The sequence below is a fragment of the Neolamprologus multifasciatus genome, chromosome 7 (assembly GCF_963576455.1).
Source record: "Neolamprologus multifasciatus chromosome 7, fNeoMul1.2, whole genome shotgun sequence".
Taxonomy (NCBI): Eukaryota; Metazoa; Chordata; class Actinopteri; order Cichliformes; family Cichlidae; genus Neolamprologus; species Neolamprologus multifasciatus.
In genome coordinates, this window is record NC_140445.1 from 26,992,102 (window position 1) to 27,012,423 (window position 20,322).

A 20,322-nucleotide genomic window follows, 5' to 3' on the forward strand; every position below is an offset into this window, starting at 1 on the left:
AAAAACAAAATGCAATAATCATATACATTTTATGAACTTCAGCAAAAAAGTTACCTTTACAAAAAACATTCAGTCTATAGTTTGAATCTCTACTGAAGGGCAGTATGATCACAATATGCTTAAATAGCAACTAGAATAGAATAGAATAGAATTCAACTTTATTGTCATTGCACATGCACAGGTACAGGGCAGCGAAATGCAATTTGCATCCATCCAGAAGTGCTTTAGTGATATAGATATATTACAATATTTATTAGCAGTAATATAGATATGTAAGTATATTACAGAAATGGGTCTATTATGGTATGTTATAATGTACACGGTATGAAGTATGTTATGAATATTCTATAACTATAAGTAAATGGCCTGCATTTCTATAGTGCTTTACTCACCCCAAAGCGCTTTACACTACATTCAGTCATTCACCCATTCACACACACTGGCAATGGCAAGCTACGTTGTAGCCACAGCTGCCCTGGGGCGCACTGACAGAGGCGAGGCTACCGGACACTGGCGCCACTGGGCCCTCTGACCACCACCAGTAGGCAAACATGGGGTTAGTATCTTGCCCAAGGATATTTGGTATGCAGCCAGGAGGCAGCCTGGGATCGAACCACCGACCTTCTGATTAGTGGCTGACCTGCTCTGCCACCTGAGCTATAGCCACCACAAGTATGTACAGGCTGTAGTGAGTACAAGCTATGTACAGGCTATGAACAGGATATAAATATGAAATAAAAAACTATACAGAAATCTGAGATATACATCCATCCATCCATCTTTATCCGGTTTATCCGAGGCAGGGTCGCGGAGGCAGCAGCCTAAGCAAAGAGGCCCAGACCTCCCTCTCCCCAGCCACCTCCTCCAGCTTATCCGGGGGAACACCAAGGCGTTCCCAGGCCAGCCGAGAGATACAATCTCTCCAGCGTGTCCTGGGTCTGCCCCGGGGCCTCCTCCCGGTGGGACATGCCTGGAACACCTCGCCCAGGAGGCGCCCAGGGGGCATCCTTGTCAGATGCCCGAACCACCTCAGCTGGCTCCTTTCGATGTGGAGCAGCAGCGGCTCTACTCTGAGCCCCTCCCGGATGGCCGAACTTCTCACCCTATCTCTAAGGGAGAGGCCAGCCACCCTTCGGAGGAAGCTCATTTCCGCCGCTTGTATCCGCGATCTCGTTCTTTCGGTCACTACCCACAGCTCATGGCCATAGGTGAGGGTAGGGACGTAGATCGACCGGTAAATTGAGAGCTTCGCTTTTACACTCAGCTCCCTCTTCACCACGACGGACCGGTGCAGCATCTGCATTACTGCAGCTGCAGCCCCAATCCGTCTGTCGATCTCCAGCTCCCTCCTCCCATCACTCGCGAACAAGACCCCGAGATACTTGAACTCCTCCACTTGGGGCAGGAACTCATCCCCGACCCGGAGTGGGCACTCCACCCTTTTCCGGCTGAGAACCATGGCCTCAGATTTGGAGGTGCTGATCCTCATTCCCGCTGCTTCACACTCGGCTGCGAACCGCTCCAGTGCGAGCTGGAGGCCCTCACCCGATGAAGCCAACAGAACCACATCATCCGCAAAAATCAGAGATGAGATTCTGAGGCCACCAAAGCGAAAGCCCTCCGCCACTTGGCTGCGCCTAGAAATCCTGTCCATAAAAATTATGAACAGAACCGGTGACAAAGGGCAGCCCTGGTGGAGTCCATCACCCACCGGGAACGAGTCCGACTTATTGCCGGCAATGCGAACCAAGCTCTTGCAACGGTTGTATAGGGATCGAATGGCCGTAGCAATGGGCCAGACACCCCATACTCCCGCAACACCTCCCACAGGACACCCCGAGGGACACGGTCGAATGCCTTCTCCAAGTCCACAAAACACATGTAGACTGGTTGGGCAAACTCCCATGCACCCTCAAGTATCCTCGAGAGGATGAAGAGCTGGTCCAGTGTTCCGCGACCAGGACGAAAACCGCATTGTTCCTCCTGTATCCGAGGTTCAACTAGCGGACGAACTCTCCTTTCCAGCACCCTGGCATAGACTTTCCCAGGGAGGCTGGGGAGTGTGATCCCCCTGTAGTTGGAACACACCCTCCGGTCCCCCTTCTGAGATATACAGTTATACAGAAATGTGAACTATGCAAGTTATAAACAGTTGTAGGATTAAAAATTATCGTATGTACAGAATGATTATTTACACGGAGCTATACAGTAGTGCAGTTAAGATAAGTGAGATATGTGGATAATTTCTACAGAGGTGTATAAAGTGCTAGTGGTTGTGAGTGGTGGTTCAGTCCATGTTATTATTGTGTGTTTGAGGGTACAGTTGTCCATTGTGTGTGTGTGTAAGTGGTTGTGGGTGTGTGTATTTACAGTCCATGAGTTTAATGTGGGTCAGATGTCAGGAGGCAGAGTTCAGGAGTCTGACAGCTGTGAGGAAGAAGCTGTTCCGGTACCTGGTGGTCTTAGTCCGGAGGCTCCTGTAGCGCCTCCCAGAGGGCAGGAGGGTGAAGAGTCTATGTGATGGGTGACTGGGGTCTTTGATGATTTTCCCAGCCCTTTTCAGACACCGCTTCCTGTAGATGTCTTTTATGGCAGGAAGTGGTGCTCCGGCGATGCGCTGGGCAGTTTTCACGACCCTCTGCAATGCCTTCCGGTCCGAGGCAGAGCAGTTCCCGTACCAGACTGTTATACAGTTGGTCAGGATGCTCTCGATGGTGCAGCGATAGAAGTTCACCAGGATGTCTGAGGACGGGTGGTTCTTCCTCAGAGTCCTCAAGAAGAAGAGGCGCTGGTGAGCCTTCTTGACCAGCTTGGAGCAGTTGGTCGTCCAGATGAGATCCTCGGAGATGTGGACTCCCAGGAACTTGAAGCTGCTCACACGCTCCACAGCCGTCCCCTTAATGTGGATGGGTGGATGTGGGTCAGCATTCCTCCTGTAGTCCACGATGAGCTCCTTGGTCTTCTCTGTGTTAAGCAGCAGGTTGTTTCTGTCGCACCACTCAGCCAGACGATCCACCTCCTCCCTGTAGGCGACCTCATCGTTGTCACTGATGAGGCCAATCACCGTGGTGTCATCTGCAAACTTAATGATGGTGTTGGAACCATCAGCAGGTCTGCAGTCGTGGGTGACGAGGGAGTAGAGGAAGGGGCTCATCACACAGCCTTGTGGTACACCGGTGTTCATTGTAATTGTAGATGAGCAGCGGTTATCCAGCCGGACATGTTGGGGGCGGTTGGTCAGGAAGTCCAGTAACCATTTGCAGATGAGGGAACTGATGCCCAGGTCTGTCAGTTTCCTGATGAGTTGTGAGGGGTGGATTGTATTGAATGCTGAACTGAAGTCTATGAACAGCATTCTGGCGTATGTGTTGTTGTTGTCCAGGTGTGAGAGGACAGAGTGCAGTGCGATGGAGACTGCATCCTCTGTGCTCCTGTTCTGGCGGTATGCGAATCGGTGGGGGTCCAGGGTGGGGGGGGAGACAGGATTTGAAGTGTGCTAGGACCAGCTGCTCTAAGCACTTAGTGATGATGGGGGTGAGTGCTACTGGGCGGTAGTCGTTGACTAGATCTTCTAGTGGGAAGAAATTTTATACCAACTGACTTCTGCAGCGGTGGTACTTGAATTCAGTGAGCGCTTTCTTTTCAGATGCTGCATGCATGATTAGGAGCTTGATTTTACCTGTGAAAATAGGACTGAAAACACCTGAAGTTTAAAATGGACCAATACCTTTGTCCATGTAGTGTAACTTCCAGCCTCAATCACAGCAAGTACTCTTCTTTACACTTCACATATAATAATACTGTGTTGAAGTTCACCCAGTCATCTGGCTTGCTCTCGACATTTATAGCGTGTTGTATTTAAGAGTATTTCAATGGCAATCCAGACTAGAGATGGACCGATCCGATATTACGTATCGGTATTGGTCCGATACTGACCCAAATTACTGGATCGGATATCGGCGAGAAATAAAAAATGTAATCCGATCCATTAAATATCAAAAAAGCACCTCACAAAACTTGCTACACGGCGTAACTCGGCTCATAACCGTAGCACGTCGCAGCAGTGTGCATCACGTGATAGAGCGGCTGTGTGTATTTGTAGCCTAGCTAGCAAACCAGCATTTCATCTCCGAGGAAGTTTTCCCAGAGAGAAGTAAAGCAAGAGTGTAAGTTCATCTCTGAATGTTTGTAAAGCATTCCCACGTTAAGCTTAACAACCGATATATGGAGCGACTGCCTCTCTCTCTCTCTCTCTCTCTCCTGCTGCTACTTCAATCATGAAACTGCTTAATGATCAGCTGATCGGCTTTTCTGTCGCGAGTCCGTCTCTCTTCTTAGTTTTTGGCCCACTTCTCACCAGAAAGAGGAAACCAGCAGCTGAACAACAGCAGCACGTTTAAGCTTGATAATCTGTTGTTAGAATTTATTTAATATTGCTTTCTACACCAGGATCTTTTTCTATGCAGCTGACGGCTGGTAACTGTGCAGGGGCGGATCTAGCAAAGTTTAGCCAGGGGGGCCGATAGGGCATGAACAGGGAAAAGGGGGCACAAAGACATACTTTTCTTTCTTATTCTCATTTAAAATGTCTAGCTTTTAAAAATAATTGTCTGACTCTTACACCCAAAGTTTTAATCTGATGTAAAATATATAGAAGTCCATTACTGTATATAGTAACTGTTAAGTCTAATATACCCTAGTAAGCTATACTACTTTTTCCTTTGGGAAAGTACCATCTGTGCAGTCTGCAGTTCTGTTGAAGAAAGATGTTGGATCTATTTAATTATTCTTGAAAAATAATTTATTTTTGTGCATTTCCCCCCTGCATCAAATTAAATTTGATTACATCGATTAAGCATCATGAGGTGGAGGGTGGTTCCCTATTTATTTTTTTTTGCTGGGAGTTTGCAACCCTATTAGTTAGGTTGCTTAATATTTCTGCTAAGTACTCTTTAAAATACCAGAATAGGGAGGATGGTGCAGGTTTAAGTTTATTAGATTGATCAGTGTTGCTGAACTATGAAATATTTTCGGCGCAGTGTATTTTTTACATACAGGTATAACAGAATAGCTTTAGTGTTGTTATTTATTTAAACTTGAGTATAAACTTATACAAAATGCAGCAAGATATTAAAAAAAACGTTTTATTGATTAAAAAAAACACTATATCGGATTCATATCGGTATCGGCAGATATCCAAATTTATGATATCGGTATCGGTATCGGATATAAAAAAGTGGTATCGTGCCATCTCTAATCCAGACAAAAACTGCCATTGAACCCATTTTAAAATGCTCATTGTTTCCAAATCCTGTGAGCCCCCTCATATAAGTCACAGCTTTAGAATGGGCAAAAAAGACAATAGATCCATCATTGCTGTACTGCACTGCAAGTTTTTTATTTTCTGATGATTATTTTCTGATTTAAAGTGTTGCGCTACAGTTTCTCCTTGTATCCTAATAATGTAGAACACTTGACGGATCCAGTAAACCACTGAGCTTTAGCTCTTTAGGTTTTAGGAACTTTTAGAAATTTTGCGACCCCCAAAACATAGTACTTCATAAATGTTAAATACAGTGCTCTCTCATGAGTCGGTTTTAGTCAGGTTAGTCAGACAGAATTATTTTAGTGAGTAACTCTCATGTGTACCCTTTAAGTTTATAAAGTGCCTTTATCTGTGATTGCATTATCAGTAACAAAGTGACAAAGTAATCTCTGGCTGTTTTCAAGACAAACAGATGAGTCTTAATTTTGTCTTCAAGCTAAGTTTATCATTAATGGTTATCATGAACTATACTTTATGTAAGTATAGACATATATGGAGCTCAAGCGTTAAAGTGGAACTAGTTTAAAAACATTGCGGTAAAAAAGAGAGCGAGGGAATAAACATGGAACCAGTTATTACATTTGGTCACCATCTGTACTCTGCTGTAACAGTAAGAAAACAGTTGTTTTTACTTTTCTTTTCAGAACATTATGATGTCACAGTGAAGTTAACCTATAAAATGTTATTAGATCCTATTAGTATGATGCAGTGTTTTGTGTGCAAAAAATGCTACCAAAGCAAACCAAGAATAAAAGCAAAAGAGCAAAAGTTTTTCTCCCTCAAATCACTGATGCAATCCTTGGCATGTTTTGGTTTCTGTCACGTTTGGATCTGTTCCATCATATTTTGTTCAACATCTAGTGTGTTTATGTACTTTTGCAGTGCATGGTAGACATTTGTATGAGGTTTATCATAAAAGTGCTGTGTAAGCTCACAGTGACCTTGGCCTTTTGCCACTAAGTTTAATCAGATCATTCTTGAGAACTTTGCAGTCTTTAAGTTATGTTTAAGTATTATTTAAGAAATACCACGTTTGCTAGAATTAGACAGACAGATGGATGGACAGATGGGCAATCTGAAAACATTATGTCTTCAGCATTGAGGCATAATAAAAGAGCAAAAAAAAGTGAGCAGAAGTAGATAGATTTAGCTTACTCTCTGGATGGTTGCCTTCTATACTTTAAAATCACAAGAACAAAGAAATTATCCTTGTGTGAGTTTTGTGACTGTATGCAATCCAGTATCAGTCTTGCATTCCTTGGTTTTCACTCGTTAAGACAAATAACTTGAAAACTTTAAATGAAAATGAATTGCATTCATATCGCTTTACATTTCCATTTAGCATGCATCGAGATGAAACCCTAAACTTTCCCTCGCTTTGATTCGTATCTAAGAATCCTCCTTTCAGAGTTGCAACCTGTTCTCATTACAGGAAGACGAAATATGTAGGAGGTGCAGTAATGCTGGAGAAGGCTGAGGGTGAGAGCGAAGGAGTGGGAGAGAAAGAGAAAAGGGAAATAAAAGGGAGGAGGAGGAGAAAACTGACAGACAGCAAGCTGTCACTTTTGTTCCTCAGAGAGAGGGCTTGGTTTGACATCATTCGAGAGTAAAGCTGCCAAGTTATATGCAAAGAAGTGGCGACATATGACAGTCTTCTTGTGACTGGTTTGTTATAAAGAAGCAATTGTCAGTATTGAGGACATGTGCTGAAATTACCAGTTGTGCCAATCAAGCTTATATGGTATTTGAGAGTGGAAAGAAATGAAATGCAAGTGATTACAAACAAAATTTGATGACAGACTGTTAAATACATTTGTTCGTCAAGGGGGAAATGTTTGATAAGGAGATTCTGGGGCTTCGGAGATAATGAAAGATACTTCTGATATTCATGCTGTATCAGTTCTTTATGTTGGAGATGTATTAGAGTAACTTTGGCAAATGACTGGTGGTGTACTTTATCCAGCCACTTCATAATTTGTTTTGAGCAAGTGTTTTTCTCTCTGGCTAGATGAATTAGGTTTGTGTCATTTCGTAGCTCCATCTGTTAAGTTGGACCAAAGTCACATAATTTGTGCACATACTATGCTTCACACACAGGCATGCATTAAGAATAGAGCAGTTCTGAAACAAACACAAACACACACTGAAAAGAAACTGAAAGAAATTGAGTAATCCAAGCACTTAAATCTTTTTCAAAGCAGCCTAAATGATCAAATTTACTTACTATGTAAGAAAAAAGGTGAAATAGAGCAACTTTACTTCTACAGTGGATTTTTGTATCTGCTTATTTATTCTTATTTTTTCCTGGTTAGATTGTTTTGGCAATCAGATTCTAGATTACTTTGCAATCTTTAAGTCATGTTTAAGTATTCTTTAAGAAATAACATGTTTATGAGAGTTTCACAGACAGATGGGCAATATGAAAACATTATGTCTAATTATGCTTTATTATTTATTCCTATTTTATTTTATTTAGTTTTTTTGTTGTTGTTGTTTTTTGGCAGTGAGATTGTTCTTGAGTACTTTGCAATCTTTAAGTCATGTAAATTGTTTTGGCAATGGCAAACTCAATGTGCTTAACACAGAAGAACATAAAAACCTGTGTAGGTTTACAATGCCAAAGGCAGTGAAAACATGTGCTGAGTGTAGGCCTGTGTTAATAAAAAGGTTTCTAGTCTGTTTTTAATGTATGCACAGATGTAATTGATTTCAGGTCAGCAGGCAGCTTGCTCCGAAGAACAGGACAGCAATAACTGAAAGCACCTTCATCACTTCACAATTATAGGAACCGTTTAAAGATCTGCCCTGATGACTTGAGAGATCTGACTGAACTGTAGATAGTGTTTTTGCATCTTATCTTCCTCTCACAGCAATTTTTCCTTTATTCTTTAGGTGTCAGAGCGCTGTGACTATGTGTATGTCAATGGAAAGGAGACAAGAGGAAAAAACAGGGTGATGCTTAACTTCACCTATAGTTTTCTGAATGCACAACTCGAGATGAGCGTATGGATGCCCCGCCTGCCCTTGCTAATTGATGTGGCTGATCCTGAGCTCAGCCAGATTAAGGGTTGGAAGGTCCCTGTTAGTATGGGCAATAGGAGGTAAGTCATGACTGTCTGTTGTGTCTGTGTTGTTGCATGTTGTAATAAAAAAAACACATCATCACTTTCATCACTTCAGAAACTGACTCCGGTGGGCCGAGGGGGCTTTATCCCACATCCGTATATCACAAGAAAAGTTGGCAACTTAAAAAAAATCACAAGAATCAAAAATCTAAATTTCTCTGTGTAGGTCATAAACCTGAGAAGTTCTTAACAATCCCTTTATGACAATCATATTTTTCATTTGGTTAAAAAAAAATTAAAAAAAATGGAGGCCACGTGAAATTGTCTCAGTAATGATGGTGCAGACATATGAAGCATAATGCAAGTGCATCTGCATAATAAGTGTCTAATAATTCACTGGACTGGTCTACGGGGGGAAAAAAGTACTTATACTGAATAAGGAATGACTAATAATTTTGAGCATTACACAGCTTGAGCATATTCCTGAGGGTGTAAAGAGATATAGTGTACAATGATCTGTGCAGTGCAGCGTGAGTTGTACAAGATGATCCTAATAAAAATATTTAAATTAATGATCTTTCTGCTAATATGATTTCTGCTGATTAAAATAGAACTAACCCTTTTCAATATCAAAGATCAGTGAAGCAGTGACTAATTTACACTTAATAATAGCTTTTATAATTATGATTTACTGTGATCATATTTATAGTGACTATGTTAAAGAAACAATAGAGCACTGTTGTGTTTATAAAGTGAACAAGATTTAGATTGTTCCCTGCGCCCCAGTGTTTACCATCTTTGTCTTTGAGCCAAGACATACATTCATGAATTATTCATTCATGGAATGAAAGCAGCAGTTACATGAGCTAGCAGATGACATACACGTCATGATTTGTTGCAGTGAGTAATGAGTGATAGAATCAGTCGTCACAGTTAGAGCCCCAGTTTGCTGTGAAACTCAATGTGCTTAACACAGAAGAACTTACCTTACCTATTCTGAAAGCATCAGAATATGTAAGGTATGTTTTAAAGATTATATGGATATCAGTATTGTCACCTTGGATGGGTCAACCCAAATCAGTCCTGTGTGGTTTGATATGATGTAGGTCATATGGCATGGCCTTCATAGGCACCAACTCAACCATCAGAACACTCATGGTGTTGGCCCAACTTCTTATGAAGACAGTTTTTTAAGATTTGTTCTTTTTTCAGTAATAGTGACACTGCTTTCAAAATGGCCATGTTTACTATTTCTGAACTGGAAAACATGTTATTTCGTATGTAATGATGAAATATGTCAAAATAATGTCATTCTTTATTGCAGCAGGGGTAGTTATGGTGTATATATCATGTGTACAAACACTTTTTAATTTATATTTATGTTTTCAATTAAAGAAAGCAGTGTAAATGCTAACTAAGGAGATTATTTCAACTCAGAAATACCTCACATTTCCTCACGTTAGCGTACCACCCACAGGGTGGCACTCTAACACAAATGCCCCCTGCTACCTAAGCAAGATCACATCAATCATTTCTTTCAAGCGCATCACTGTGTGAAGAACGTGTGTTATGTGTACTTTAACAGGGGTGGCACTGGTTTATTAATGCTTTCATGGGTCAGTGTGCTTATGTGTACATTGACAAAAGTGCTATGGCCGACCTCTCACTTCCTGCTACAAACGTGTCCTGACCTCCTGTTTCTGATGCCAGCAAATAGTGTCACCTTGGTTTAAAATGCCGTCCTTTTGCTGATGTGGAATAAGAACCTGGGAGGGGATGGGGAAGGCAGGTTATAACTAAGCCAAGCCATTGGGCCACATCATGTTAACCTGTCAGCCCGTTTTCCTGCCAGACCGGCCATACCTCATTAAACCTAATGGGAACTGTCACTGTCACTCCCCCCTGGCCCCCTGGCCACCTGACCGGTAAAAAGAGGCAGGCAGAGCTTGAAAGAATAAGACAATATGAGGTGAGAGCAAGGAGAAGAGGGAGAGAAAAGCAGAGGAAGAAAGTTGGAAAAATAGATTACAAGGAAGTCCAATAACAAGTTTATGTTGAGAATATAGAATGAGGCAGACACGCAGTGTGAGAGGGATGATGATGGCATAGCACAGGATGAAAAAAGAGAGAAGAAAAACAGATTTATAGGCGAGTGATATATACTAATGGAATATAGAGTGGAGATGGATGAGAATGTGTGTGTTTTATGCCTTAACAGGAATAGTAAGACATACCAATAAGAAAATATAGCACAGACAGGCCAGTGGGCTATTTACAGTATTTTAGAAATGTACATTTTTATTATTACAACAGCATTTCCAGTTGGTGTGTAAAAAAAAATCCTTTGCAAATGATTTAAACATTAATTCAAGTGCAGAAGACAACAAGCAGCACAAAGACACTTTTAAAAAAGTTCAAATAGGGGCATGTTTACCACTGTGTTGCATTGCATTTTTTAAAATGCTGTAAGCATTTGGGTCCATTTTTGTTTCATATTTGATAAAAGTTCAAGAGAGCTCATATTTCTCATTCTACTTATTATAAATGGGTGACAGGTATAGACAGCAGGCAAGTTTAATATCCAAACACTTTTAATTAAGGTTGGTGTAATAACAGCAGAATGTGATTTGCCATCGACCTGCTTAAATTAGCAAGGTCTTTACTGAAAAAAGATCCTCTGAATGACAGGAAATGTTGCTCCAAATGTGCAGGTTACTCATGGCATGTGCACTGATGCATGCTGGTACCATAAGGGATGCTTGACTTTGAACTGTGTGTTGATAACAGGTAAGCGGTCCCTCTCATCTTTAGCCCTGAATGGAAAAAAAGAATTTCAGGAAATGAAAATCTTTGATCCAAAAAATTGGCCATTAGCAAACTATGCAAGGAGGAGCTTCAGCTCTCTGCTAAACCTTTTTTCTTTAAGACTCAACCTCTTTTATAGGCAAAACAATACTGATTAAGACAATTATTTGTGAGGTATGGAAAGTATTGCAAATACTTCAAAAAGGAATAAATACTTGTCACTCTGAACATTTCTGGTGTTTGTATTTTACTGCCATCTTGGGTCTGGGCTAGGTGTGCACCTATTAGCACGCAAATAAAAACCGGATTTTTGTAGTTGCTACCATTAAAGGATTATTTCTCCTTCATTCTTTTCCAGCATGTTCAGATTTACCTGTGGGGGATTCGTTGGCTTCTTTTTTTAGATAAATAAAAATAAAGGGCTGTATAAGCTCCACTTAAATAGGAGCAAGAGTGTAGAACAAATGCTTTACAAATATCCAGCTGTGAGTTTAAAAACATTGATTTTTTAGGAAACATATTTTCTGAGATGCCAAAATTGCAGAGTGTTTTCTGTGAGCCAAATAAATAGCAGGTACACAGAAAAATATCAGTTGCTCTTTTAAAGAAAATGAGAACGCAAGCCGGGTGGCAGTTTCTCTCTGCAAGCTGTTTTTAAGGGATTTTTGAAAATAATGGGAGGCTATTACTTTTGGAAAGTCAGGCGAACTTGCAGCAAAGCACACAGCAGATGATTTGACAGCAGTAAATACTTTACATCAGAGAGTTTCTACTTCATGGACACTAATGGTGACACAGAGTCCACAGAGAGCTCTCAGTGCTTTTTGCCTCAAACACAGTCTGACATGGGTTTATGATATCCCTGCTCTTCAGCCTTGCCAGCAGTTGATCAGTGTTTTCCTCTTTTCATTCTTCATTAGGTACGAGAGGGTCACAGATGATAAGGATGGTGTCGATCCAGTAGAGGGGAGGACAGAGACTGCTTGTGTTGCCCAGTACCAAAGCACCACTCTGCGCATCCTCACCCACTTTGTGGCTGACATCAGTGAAAGTAGAGGAGCCATGGAGGAAGATGTACTGGGCCAGCAGACCTTCCTGCTGGGCACTGACTGGCAGGTGGATGTGACACAGTTGGTGAAGGAGTCTCTGAGGGTGGAGGACCCAAAGGTTGCCCAGCTTCTGGACGACCAAGTCGTAATCGGGCTGAGCACTGGAAACACCAAACTACAGGTTGCATTTATGTATATTTTATCACAGTTTCTAAAGCAGAAGTTGTACTGCATGTCTCTGCAGCGTGGCTGTCAGGATTGTTTTGCCATGACTGATCAGTGGGGATTTACACGTTCATCTCATAGACCTAAATTGTAGCTGTCACGGAAGCTGCAGTAACTAATGCTTGAATCAGCCACCGCAATACAGTCTTTGTTGTTACTAAGGGAACATGCAGCTTTACTCGATTAAATGACCTGACTGGCTTGGTTGTTTTGGCAGCCAAACAAAAGGTCACAAGTGAGCACAATATCAGACGTATTTGAACTGATAAACTGACATAGACGCAGCAGTAAAGTAACCTGGCAAGTGGATTAGGAAAATTACAATGAGAAGTCTAAAAGCAATAAAGCAAATCCAGTCATCTAGACTCTTTTAATGCAAAGTATTTTGATTAGGTTGACATTGAAGTATTAGAAATGTATGAATTTAGCAAAGCACAAGCACGATGGACCAAAACAACTGAATAGAAAAAGTCGGACCACTGTTGACTCTGGTCTTATCCATCTTATTGTCACAGTCAATATTACCCAACAGGGTTTCAAGTTTTTTCAAGCTGAAAAGCTGCAAACTGTGCTCAGCCGCTTTGCTTTGTCAATGCGGAGCAGAATGTGGCTTTCTAGTTTGTTTATAAATGCAGGGACAAGACACACGTAGAAAGCATAACTTTAATTCTCCACTAAAGATACCATTAGTCTACTACATTTTTAAAAGGTTAATGGTCATCTGCTCCAATATTAATGTTCAAAATGTTATTTGAACTTGTAAGCCACAGATAAATAATCATCAAATTATCACATTTAAGAGGCTAAGTTATCCAATTCGGGGTCATGATAGATATAAAGATAGATATCAATCAGATAGATAGAAAGTAAGACAGACAGACAGACATAAAAGGTTAACAATAAGCTGATGAACATATGGTGAAGCAGTTATGGACTGAAAGAGTCTGTGCAGAGTATGGTAGAATGGTTTCTTTAGTCTAAACGGAATAAGATATAAAAACAACTATATTGATTGCAGCATGGCACAAACACTTAAGCCTATCATGAGTTGACAAAGAAACATGCCTTCATGGCACGTCTTGTAAAAGCTTGCACCTGTGCAGCCTCTCATTCTGTGACCCTTTCACCGTGTATCTCAGAATACTATTTATCCAATAATCCAATAAGGCGTTTCTCAGTATAGCACATGTTCTCACACACTAAATGAACATCAGTTGTTGAAGCAGTCGAATGGCGTTGTGAAACCTTCCATTTTCTTTTTAAATTCAAGGTTATGTTCAATCAGCTATACTACAGTATTACTCTAAACTAAACTCTACCTTATTTATTTCACTTGTTAGTATCGTGGCTGCTAGTTGTATGTGAATGTGTGAGACAAGAACAAGTGCTTCTTTCACTGCTGGTCACAGCAAACTTTAAATTACAGATAAAGCGATATAGGAAAGAAGCTTGTGTTAATTAAATCAAAATGCAAAGAAAGTTTAAATAGTCTGCAGCTATCCAGCTGTCCATTTTAAGTCAACGTTGTTGCCTGTGTGCTATCAGTTTATGTATTTTTAGTGTAGTGCTTGGCATGCCATGCTGGCCAGGTCAAAGTTTATGGGCTTCATCAAGTGAAATCATGTTAAAGCTTAGTGTAGTAGGTGGACAAATGACAGAATAAGCCCAACAGTCAGCCTAATGATGTCATGGTCGTGCGACCCAGTGTTTTGAGTTTTAGTCTATGTTGATGTTTATTGTTTGTTTAGGTTCATTAAGTTATTCTAGCTCATTTGTTATTGTATTACCCTTGTGTTAAGTCTCCCTTGCCCTTCATGTGTTTATGTCTGTGTGTCTTATGTTGTCAAGTTCATGTTGTCGTTTCTGTCATCTTCCCCTGTACTCGGTCTCCCTGGTTCGTGCGCCTACCTGTTATGTGTCATGTCTGTGTGGCTCTTGTTGTCTAGTTCGTTTCATGTCTATGTCTCCGTGTTTCCTGTTTTATTTTGAAAGAGTCTGTTCTTTGTTCACTGCATTTAGTTTACTCTCCCCTGTGTTGTCATTATGTTTCAGTCTAGTCAGCTGTGTCCCCATGTGTCTCCACTTCCCCTGATCACCTCATGTGTGTATTTAGTCCTCAGCCTTGCTGTGTTCAGTATCGCGTCGTCTGTGTTCTCACCCACCATGTTTGTATTCATAGTTTTCTGTGGCATCATAGTACCAGTTTCCCAGTTTAGTTTCAGTTTAGTTTCGTCACTATGTTTCTGCCTTGTTTGACCCCCATATCATCAGCCAAAATAAAGGCTCGCTTTTCGTTTGAACTCAGTTTCGTGTCTTCGCCTGTGTCTGCACCTGAATCCTCCACACACTCTCCACTTGGTCTGCCACTGCGGATCGTGACAAATGAACTCCTGGTGGTGGTATTCAAGCCTTTTTATGTTTTATTTTCTCTTAAAATCAGCACAACCTATTTCAGCATCACTCTTTCTATGACTTGTGCTTCTCAGTTATAGGTCCATAATTTGTTGGACAAAGAAACAATTTTTTTCATTTTATCACAGTGGATTTTAAATCAAAAAATCAATTGAAGTGCACTTCCAGCTTTAATTCAAGGTTTTTTTCTGTGGAGATATTCTTATCCATGGTCTCCCATTTTCTGGGGCTCAACATTAATCGGACATACAAACATAATTTCAAAATGTGAGGATTATTTTGAATACTTGGATCAAAGTCCTTTGTAGTCAATGACTGTCTGAAGTGTAGAACTCATGGACATCACCAAATACTGTGTTTACTCCCTTGAAATTTTCTGCTAAGTCTTTACTGCAGCCACTTTCACTTCTCTCTCTCTGCCTTCAGTTTTGTCTTCAGTAACAAAAACACATTTTATGTCTTTGCCTTGACTAACCCTTGGGTTGCATTTGGCTGAACCCTAGAAGATTATAATGTTGTACATTTCAGAAAATGTCCTTCTACATCGATCAGCAGTCACATCAATGCTATTGAGTCTTACATGTCCATCCCATAACATTGTCTCCACTGTGTTAGACAGGTAATGAGGTATACTGAAGTTGCTCTTTTCCTTTTCCGTACTTTTTCCTTCCTTCACATTATTCTGACACAAGTTAATTTTCATTTCATCTGTACAATGTTGTGTTTTGTTGGGAAACCGGTGGTTTGCACCTTGCTCTGGATTTCCATTAATTAAGGTTTCTCTTGTTTGCAGACATTGCAAATGAATTCCTACCTCCTCTCAAGTGTTCTTCACTTGGTTAGACTTGGTTAGATCTCATGAAGTTGCTTTTCTTAACCATGGAAAGTCTGTTGTAAATAATAACTTCGTTGTCTTCTGTAGTCTTTGAGGCCTTTTGGTGTTTATAAGCTAGTCAGTGCATTCCTTCTTTTCAAGAATGTACTAAATTTTTCTCTTGGACACTAAAGTTTTTTGCTAAACTTCTGATTTATTTATTTTATTTTATTTTTTTCCCAACCTAGTAACTCCCCTACTTGCACTCACATCTGTTAGGCTTTCATATTTAAAATTACATTGCAAAGCAATAAAATACAAATTCAACATTTTGAGTCAACTTTAGATATGCCTAATTAATTTGTCATGTCTCACCTGACCATGAAACCGCTTTTCAGTTGACCGTCCAATTAATTCTGAGCTTCCAAAAATGGGGAACTGTGTATATTGTATGTGCTTATGTGTAATTCCTGAAGTGTTAATGGAAAAGTTTTATGAAACCCTTTGAATTGAATCTAAAGTCTGCACTACAATCACAAATTGATTGTTTGATTAAAAATACACTGTGGCAGTGTACAGAGGCAGAACTACAATTTTTGGTTTGTTATATTGGTTCATTCCCAACATCTTGAATGCAATTTTAAAAATAGTATTTATACAGGTGGACATATTGTAGTATTACACTAATAACCCGCAAGTGTAGCTTATTAGAGGAATGTGCAAGAGGAACATATACTCATTATTTTCAAATATTTTGTCTTTTTTGTTCTTCTACTGTAGATTTTATTCAGATATGTAAAAAGAAGATTGAAAAGCAAAGTTGCATTTTTTCTTTTCTTTTCTTCATAAATACACGAGCCATGGACCCTGAATAGGATAAGTAGTTACTCACAAATGGAAGCCCATTAAAAAAAATATACCCAAGGTCTTGTTAGACTTAGAAAGTAGCACTTACAGTTTTACATCTGACAGTAGTGTAGGTTGTTAAATCAGCCAATAGTCTGAATTAATTTAGGCCCATTCCACATAATAAAGTGCTGTGAGTATAACCTTTTATCTTTTCCAGTGCTACCATATGATAGAGTGGTAATACAGTTTCATTTAGATTCAGCTTTGAAGTATTATAATGGAAAACTTTGATTATGTGTAACTAAAGGCAAAGATTTCAAAAGGTCATTGATTCTAGAAGATTCTATATCAGGTAGGGAATTGGAAATGTGATTGCCGATATACACTGTGCTGCAAGTTTGATAGTGTGGCAAAAGAAAGTAACAAATCCATTTAAGCACTGCCTTTCTCACATGTTATGGATAGAGTGCTTACATGCAAAACACATTAAGCTATTAACCTTTGCAAATGTGTTAGTTTGTAAGTCTGGGACTCATTGTGTGAGCCTCAGTGGATTTTATATATTAGTATCGGTTGCACCAGACTAGTTCCAGGTGCACATGGGATTTCAGGTTCATACAAGACAAGGCAGCTCTGACAGCTGTGAATAGATAGGAATAGATAGTGGTAAACCTAAAAGGAGTACTTAATTCCTCTCTCGAGGAAGAATGAAGGAATCTGTAAACTCTAGAGCCAGAATAAGGAAGGGACTTGACATCTCTGGAAGTCTTCTGGGAGACTCTCACGAATATGGATGTAGGCCAAAAGCAGTGTTTGCGGTTTCTCTAATGGTGTGAAGCAGAGACAGAACATTTCTAAAAAATGGACAAAGGAGACTGATGAAGGGGTTAGAATAAGGGATCTGACTTCCATCACAGAACTGGGGAAAAGAATCTTGACATCCCAAGATGAGAGCAGTAGAAAGCGTGGGCATTGTTAGTATGGAGTTGGGGTTTGGTGGAGAGGAGTATTGTTCCTTTTTGAGCGATGCTAAAATCACTTCTGACATCATGTGGACAGCTCTATAGTAGGTTTATAGATTATACCTTTAGAAGAGAATGATACAGGTCATTCTTATCCTTCTCCAAAATGGACTTCTTCTTAACTTCTCAAACTTTGCCTTATATACCAATTTCCTTGCTTCTATTTTAATATCATAAGTTCCTAGCAAGTATGCAGGATCTCTGAATCCATTTTTATTTAATTTTATAATATGGATCTAAGCATCCAATGTTGGAGGAAAAGAAAAGATAATGATGGTGGATTTACTTGAAGAATAAATGGCTGCTGCAAACTCTAAAATAATATAACAAACCAGCAGCTGTATTTTTATTTATTTTTTGCTCATTTTGCTTTCCTTTTTGTCTGTAAAAAAGAAAGAAAACCCAGATTTCACATCAATTAGTGTGTATCTTTATTTTTATTATTCTTTATTTTTGAAAATATTCAATAATCTTCATATTTACCAGCTGTCTGGTTCTTTAATGTTTGCTTTTACATCAAAGATCAGGTTGAAGCCTGTTTTGAGACCATGCTCATTTATGCTGTTTAACATTCAGATATCAGTTTCATTGTGTGAGTAGCGATCCAAAGAAAAAATGCAAAGAGCTAAACCAAAGAGAAGAAAACATGGAATCGGTCTGTACAAATGAGGCAGTGATCTGTGCTGACAGTTCATTATGGCTGGTAAATGCAGCCATGTGGGGGCGGCAGGAGGAGAGACGGGAGCCCTAATTGGAGCAGATGGGGGGGATTCTCATATCATAACAATATCACAACTATTTACATGCTTACACCTCTGGCAACTCAGAGACTTAGAGAGTGTGCTATTAGGGAGGAGATCGTTTTTGCCATGTGAGTTTAGGAGCACTTCATGTGTTAGTATGTGCCTGTTTTTATAATCACAGAATATAAAATCATAAAATACGAAAGTTTAGGCTAAAGAATAAAAAAGAATAGTATTTTTTTTTCTCTACCAATCAAAAGCATACATTTACTGCATGTTGTTACAGGGCTGAAAAAGTATGATTTCTTTTGTGTGTTCAAGAAACTAAATCTGCTTTGACCACAATCATTCTTAAGTCATAATGGCTACAATGAAGTGCTTTTAGACCGTAGGAAGTTCTTATAATTGTGGAAGGAAGAACCGCCTTTCTTCGTGCTTGCACTGCAGGATCTAAGAAACATCAAAGGCCTTAGAAGTCAGTTCTCAGGGCTTTTTCTGAGCTCCTAGCTCCCGGTACGTATTCTCCTGCAACACCAGGGACCTTTGATTGACACAGCATCAGACTGACACCAGCTCTTGCTATGATAAAAAAAGAAGAAAAAAAACAAACATTGGTAAAACATTGGACTGACAGTGAAGCCAAGGCTTTAATAAGGCTATATGTTGTGGAGGAAATACATCCCAACTGTGACACATACCAAATGCCAGACGGCTGTTACATAATTTCAAATGTTTCTACTGGTGATGTGAATACAAACAGAAAAATAACCCTTGAAGTTATGTAGTTCTTGGGGCGCTACCCTTAGGGCACAGTTCTCAAAGTTTTGATGACTTAGTGCCAATTTAGGAAGCAAACGTATACTTGAGGGCTTCACAGGGAAGATAAACCATTCAAACTTTTTTTTTCTTTTGGTGTTTATAATGTGTCTGTTCATAGGATGGTGTTTTATGTTTGTAACTGTGGTTTTTGCTCTAGTTTATAATTTCCTAGGCATTAGCAAGGTCAGTTTTTCTATTCCTTTAGTAAGGAGTCAATTATATTTATTTATTCCAAAGTCAGGAATGTTTAGTGTGAGCTGTGGCTACAGTTGAAATCAACGATAAAATCTCCCTTAGTTTTATACTACTGTTCTTTTCTAATACAAAAACATGGACAAACAATGTCTTCCTGGTGACCAGGTTGTCACAAAATACTTTTATTCTGTGTCATTTGGGAGAGCAGTTTAAAGCCATGCATTTTCAATATGTGGTGATTGCACATATATTGTACCGACTTACATTTGATAACAGTTGGCATACTCTGTAAATATGTATTCTGAGAAGGAACTACCTTTGCCAAAACTCCATTTAAATTCCAGGATTTAGCAGAAGGGCTGTGGGAAAAGACATCTGATCCTTTATGTTGACACCACTATAAACAACAAAATCCTAATGGACTACCATTAGTAACAAAGCAATAAGGTTTTTTTTTGTTTGTTTTTTTATGTGTTCCAGGTGCTGTCCCCTCTGACATCATCAGTCCTGGCTGAGAGGAGCATCAGAGTGGTGGATGATAAAGTGAGCGTGACAGAGCTAGGGGTGCAGTTGGTATCTGGATTAACTCTGTCCCTGCAGCTCAGCCCAGGCAGCAACAGGGCTATTGTTGCCACTGCAACAACACAGGAAGTTATTGAATCTCTCAAGCAGGTATGACTCCTATAATAATATATAATATAGGTAATATAGACATATAAATATTTTACATGGCAATTTGACTAATAACTGCTTATCCAACAGTAAGACTAGAGTGGACTTGTTGATGCAAAATTAGCATTTTTCTGTGAGTCTGATTTGGCTTCATATTTGGCTTTATGCTCGGCCCAGTCATAATAGCTTGCAAGTTTAGAAATGGATTAGGTTTATTAAGAAGTCTATGGTATTCATTGTGGTTTAGAATTAATTCACTTTTCATATACAAAGCTTTCTCTTTGATTTGCATCTCTAACCATGGAACAGCTCTGTTATTCCTATAA

At 39.8% G+C, this 20,322-nt stretch overlaps 1 protein-coding gene across 1 annotated transcript in view; it reads left to right on the forward strand.

Annotated features, from left to right (window-relative positions):
• LOC146514430 (transmembrane protein 132C-like) overlaps positions 1-20,322 on the forward strand; it is a 221,030-nt gene that overhangs the window by 186,844 nt on the left and 13,864 nt on the right. Inside the window, exons 7-9 of the mRNA XM_085168522.1 lie at positions 8,219-8,427; positions 12,117-12,426; positions 19,805-19,996. Of these exons, the coding sequence (XP_085024648.1) occupies positions 8,219-8,427; positions 12,117-12,426; positions 19,805-19,996 (711 nt within the window). The remainder of the gene's footprint in view (positions 1-8,218; positions 8,428-12,116; positions 12,427-19,804; positions 19,997-20,322) is intronic.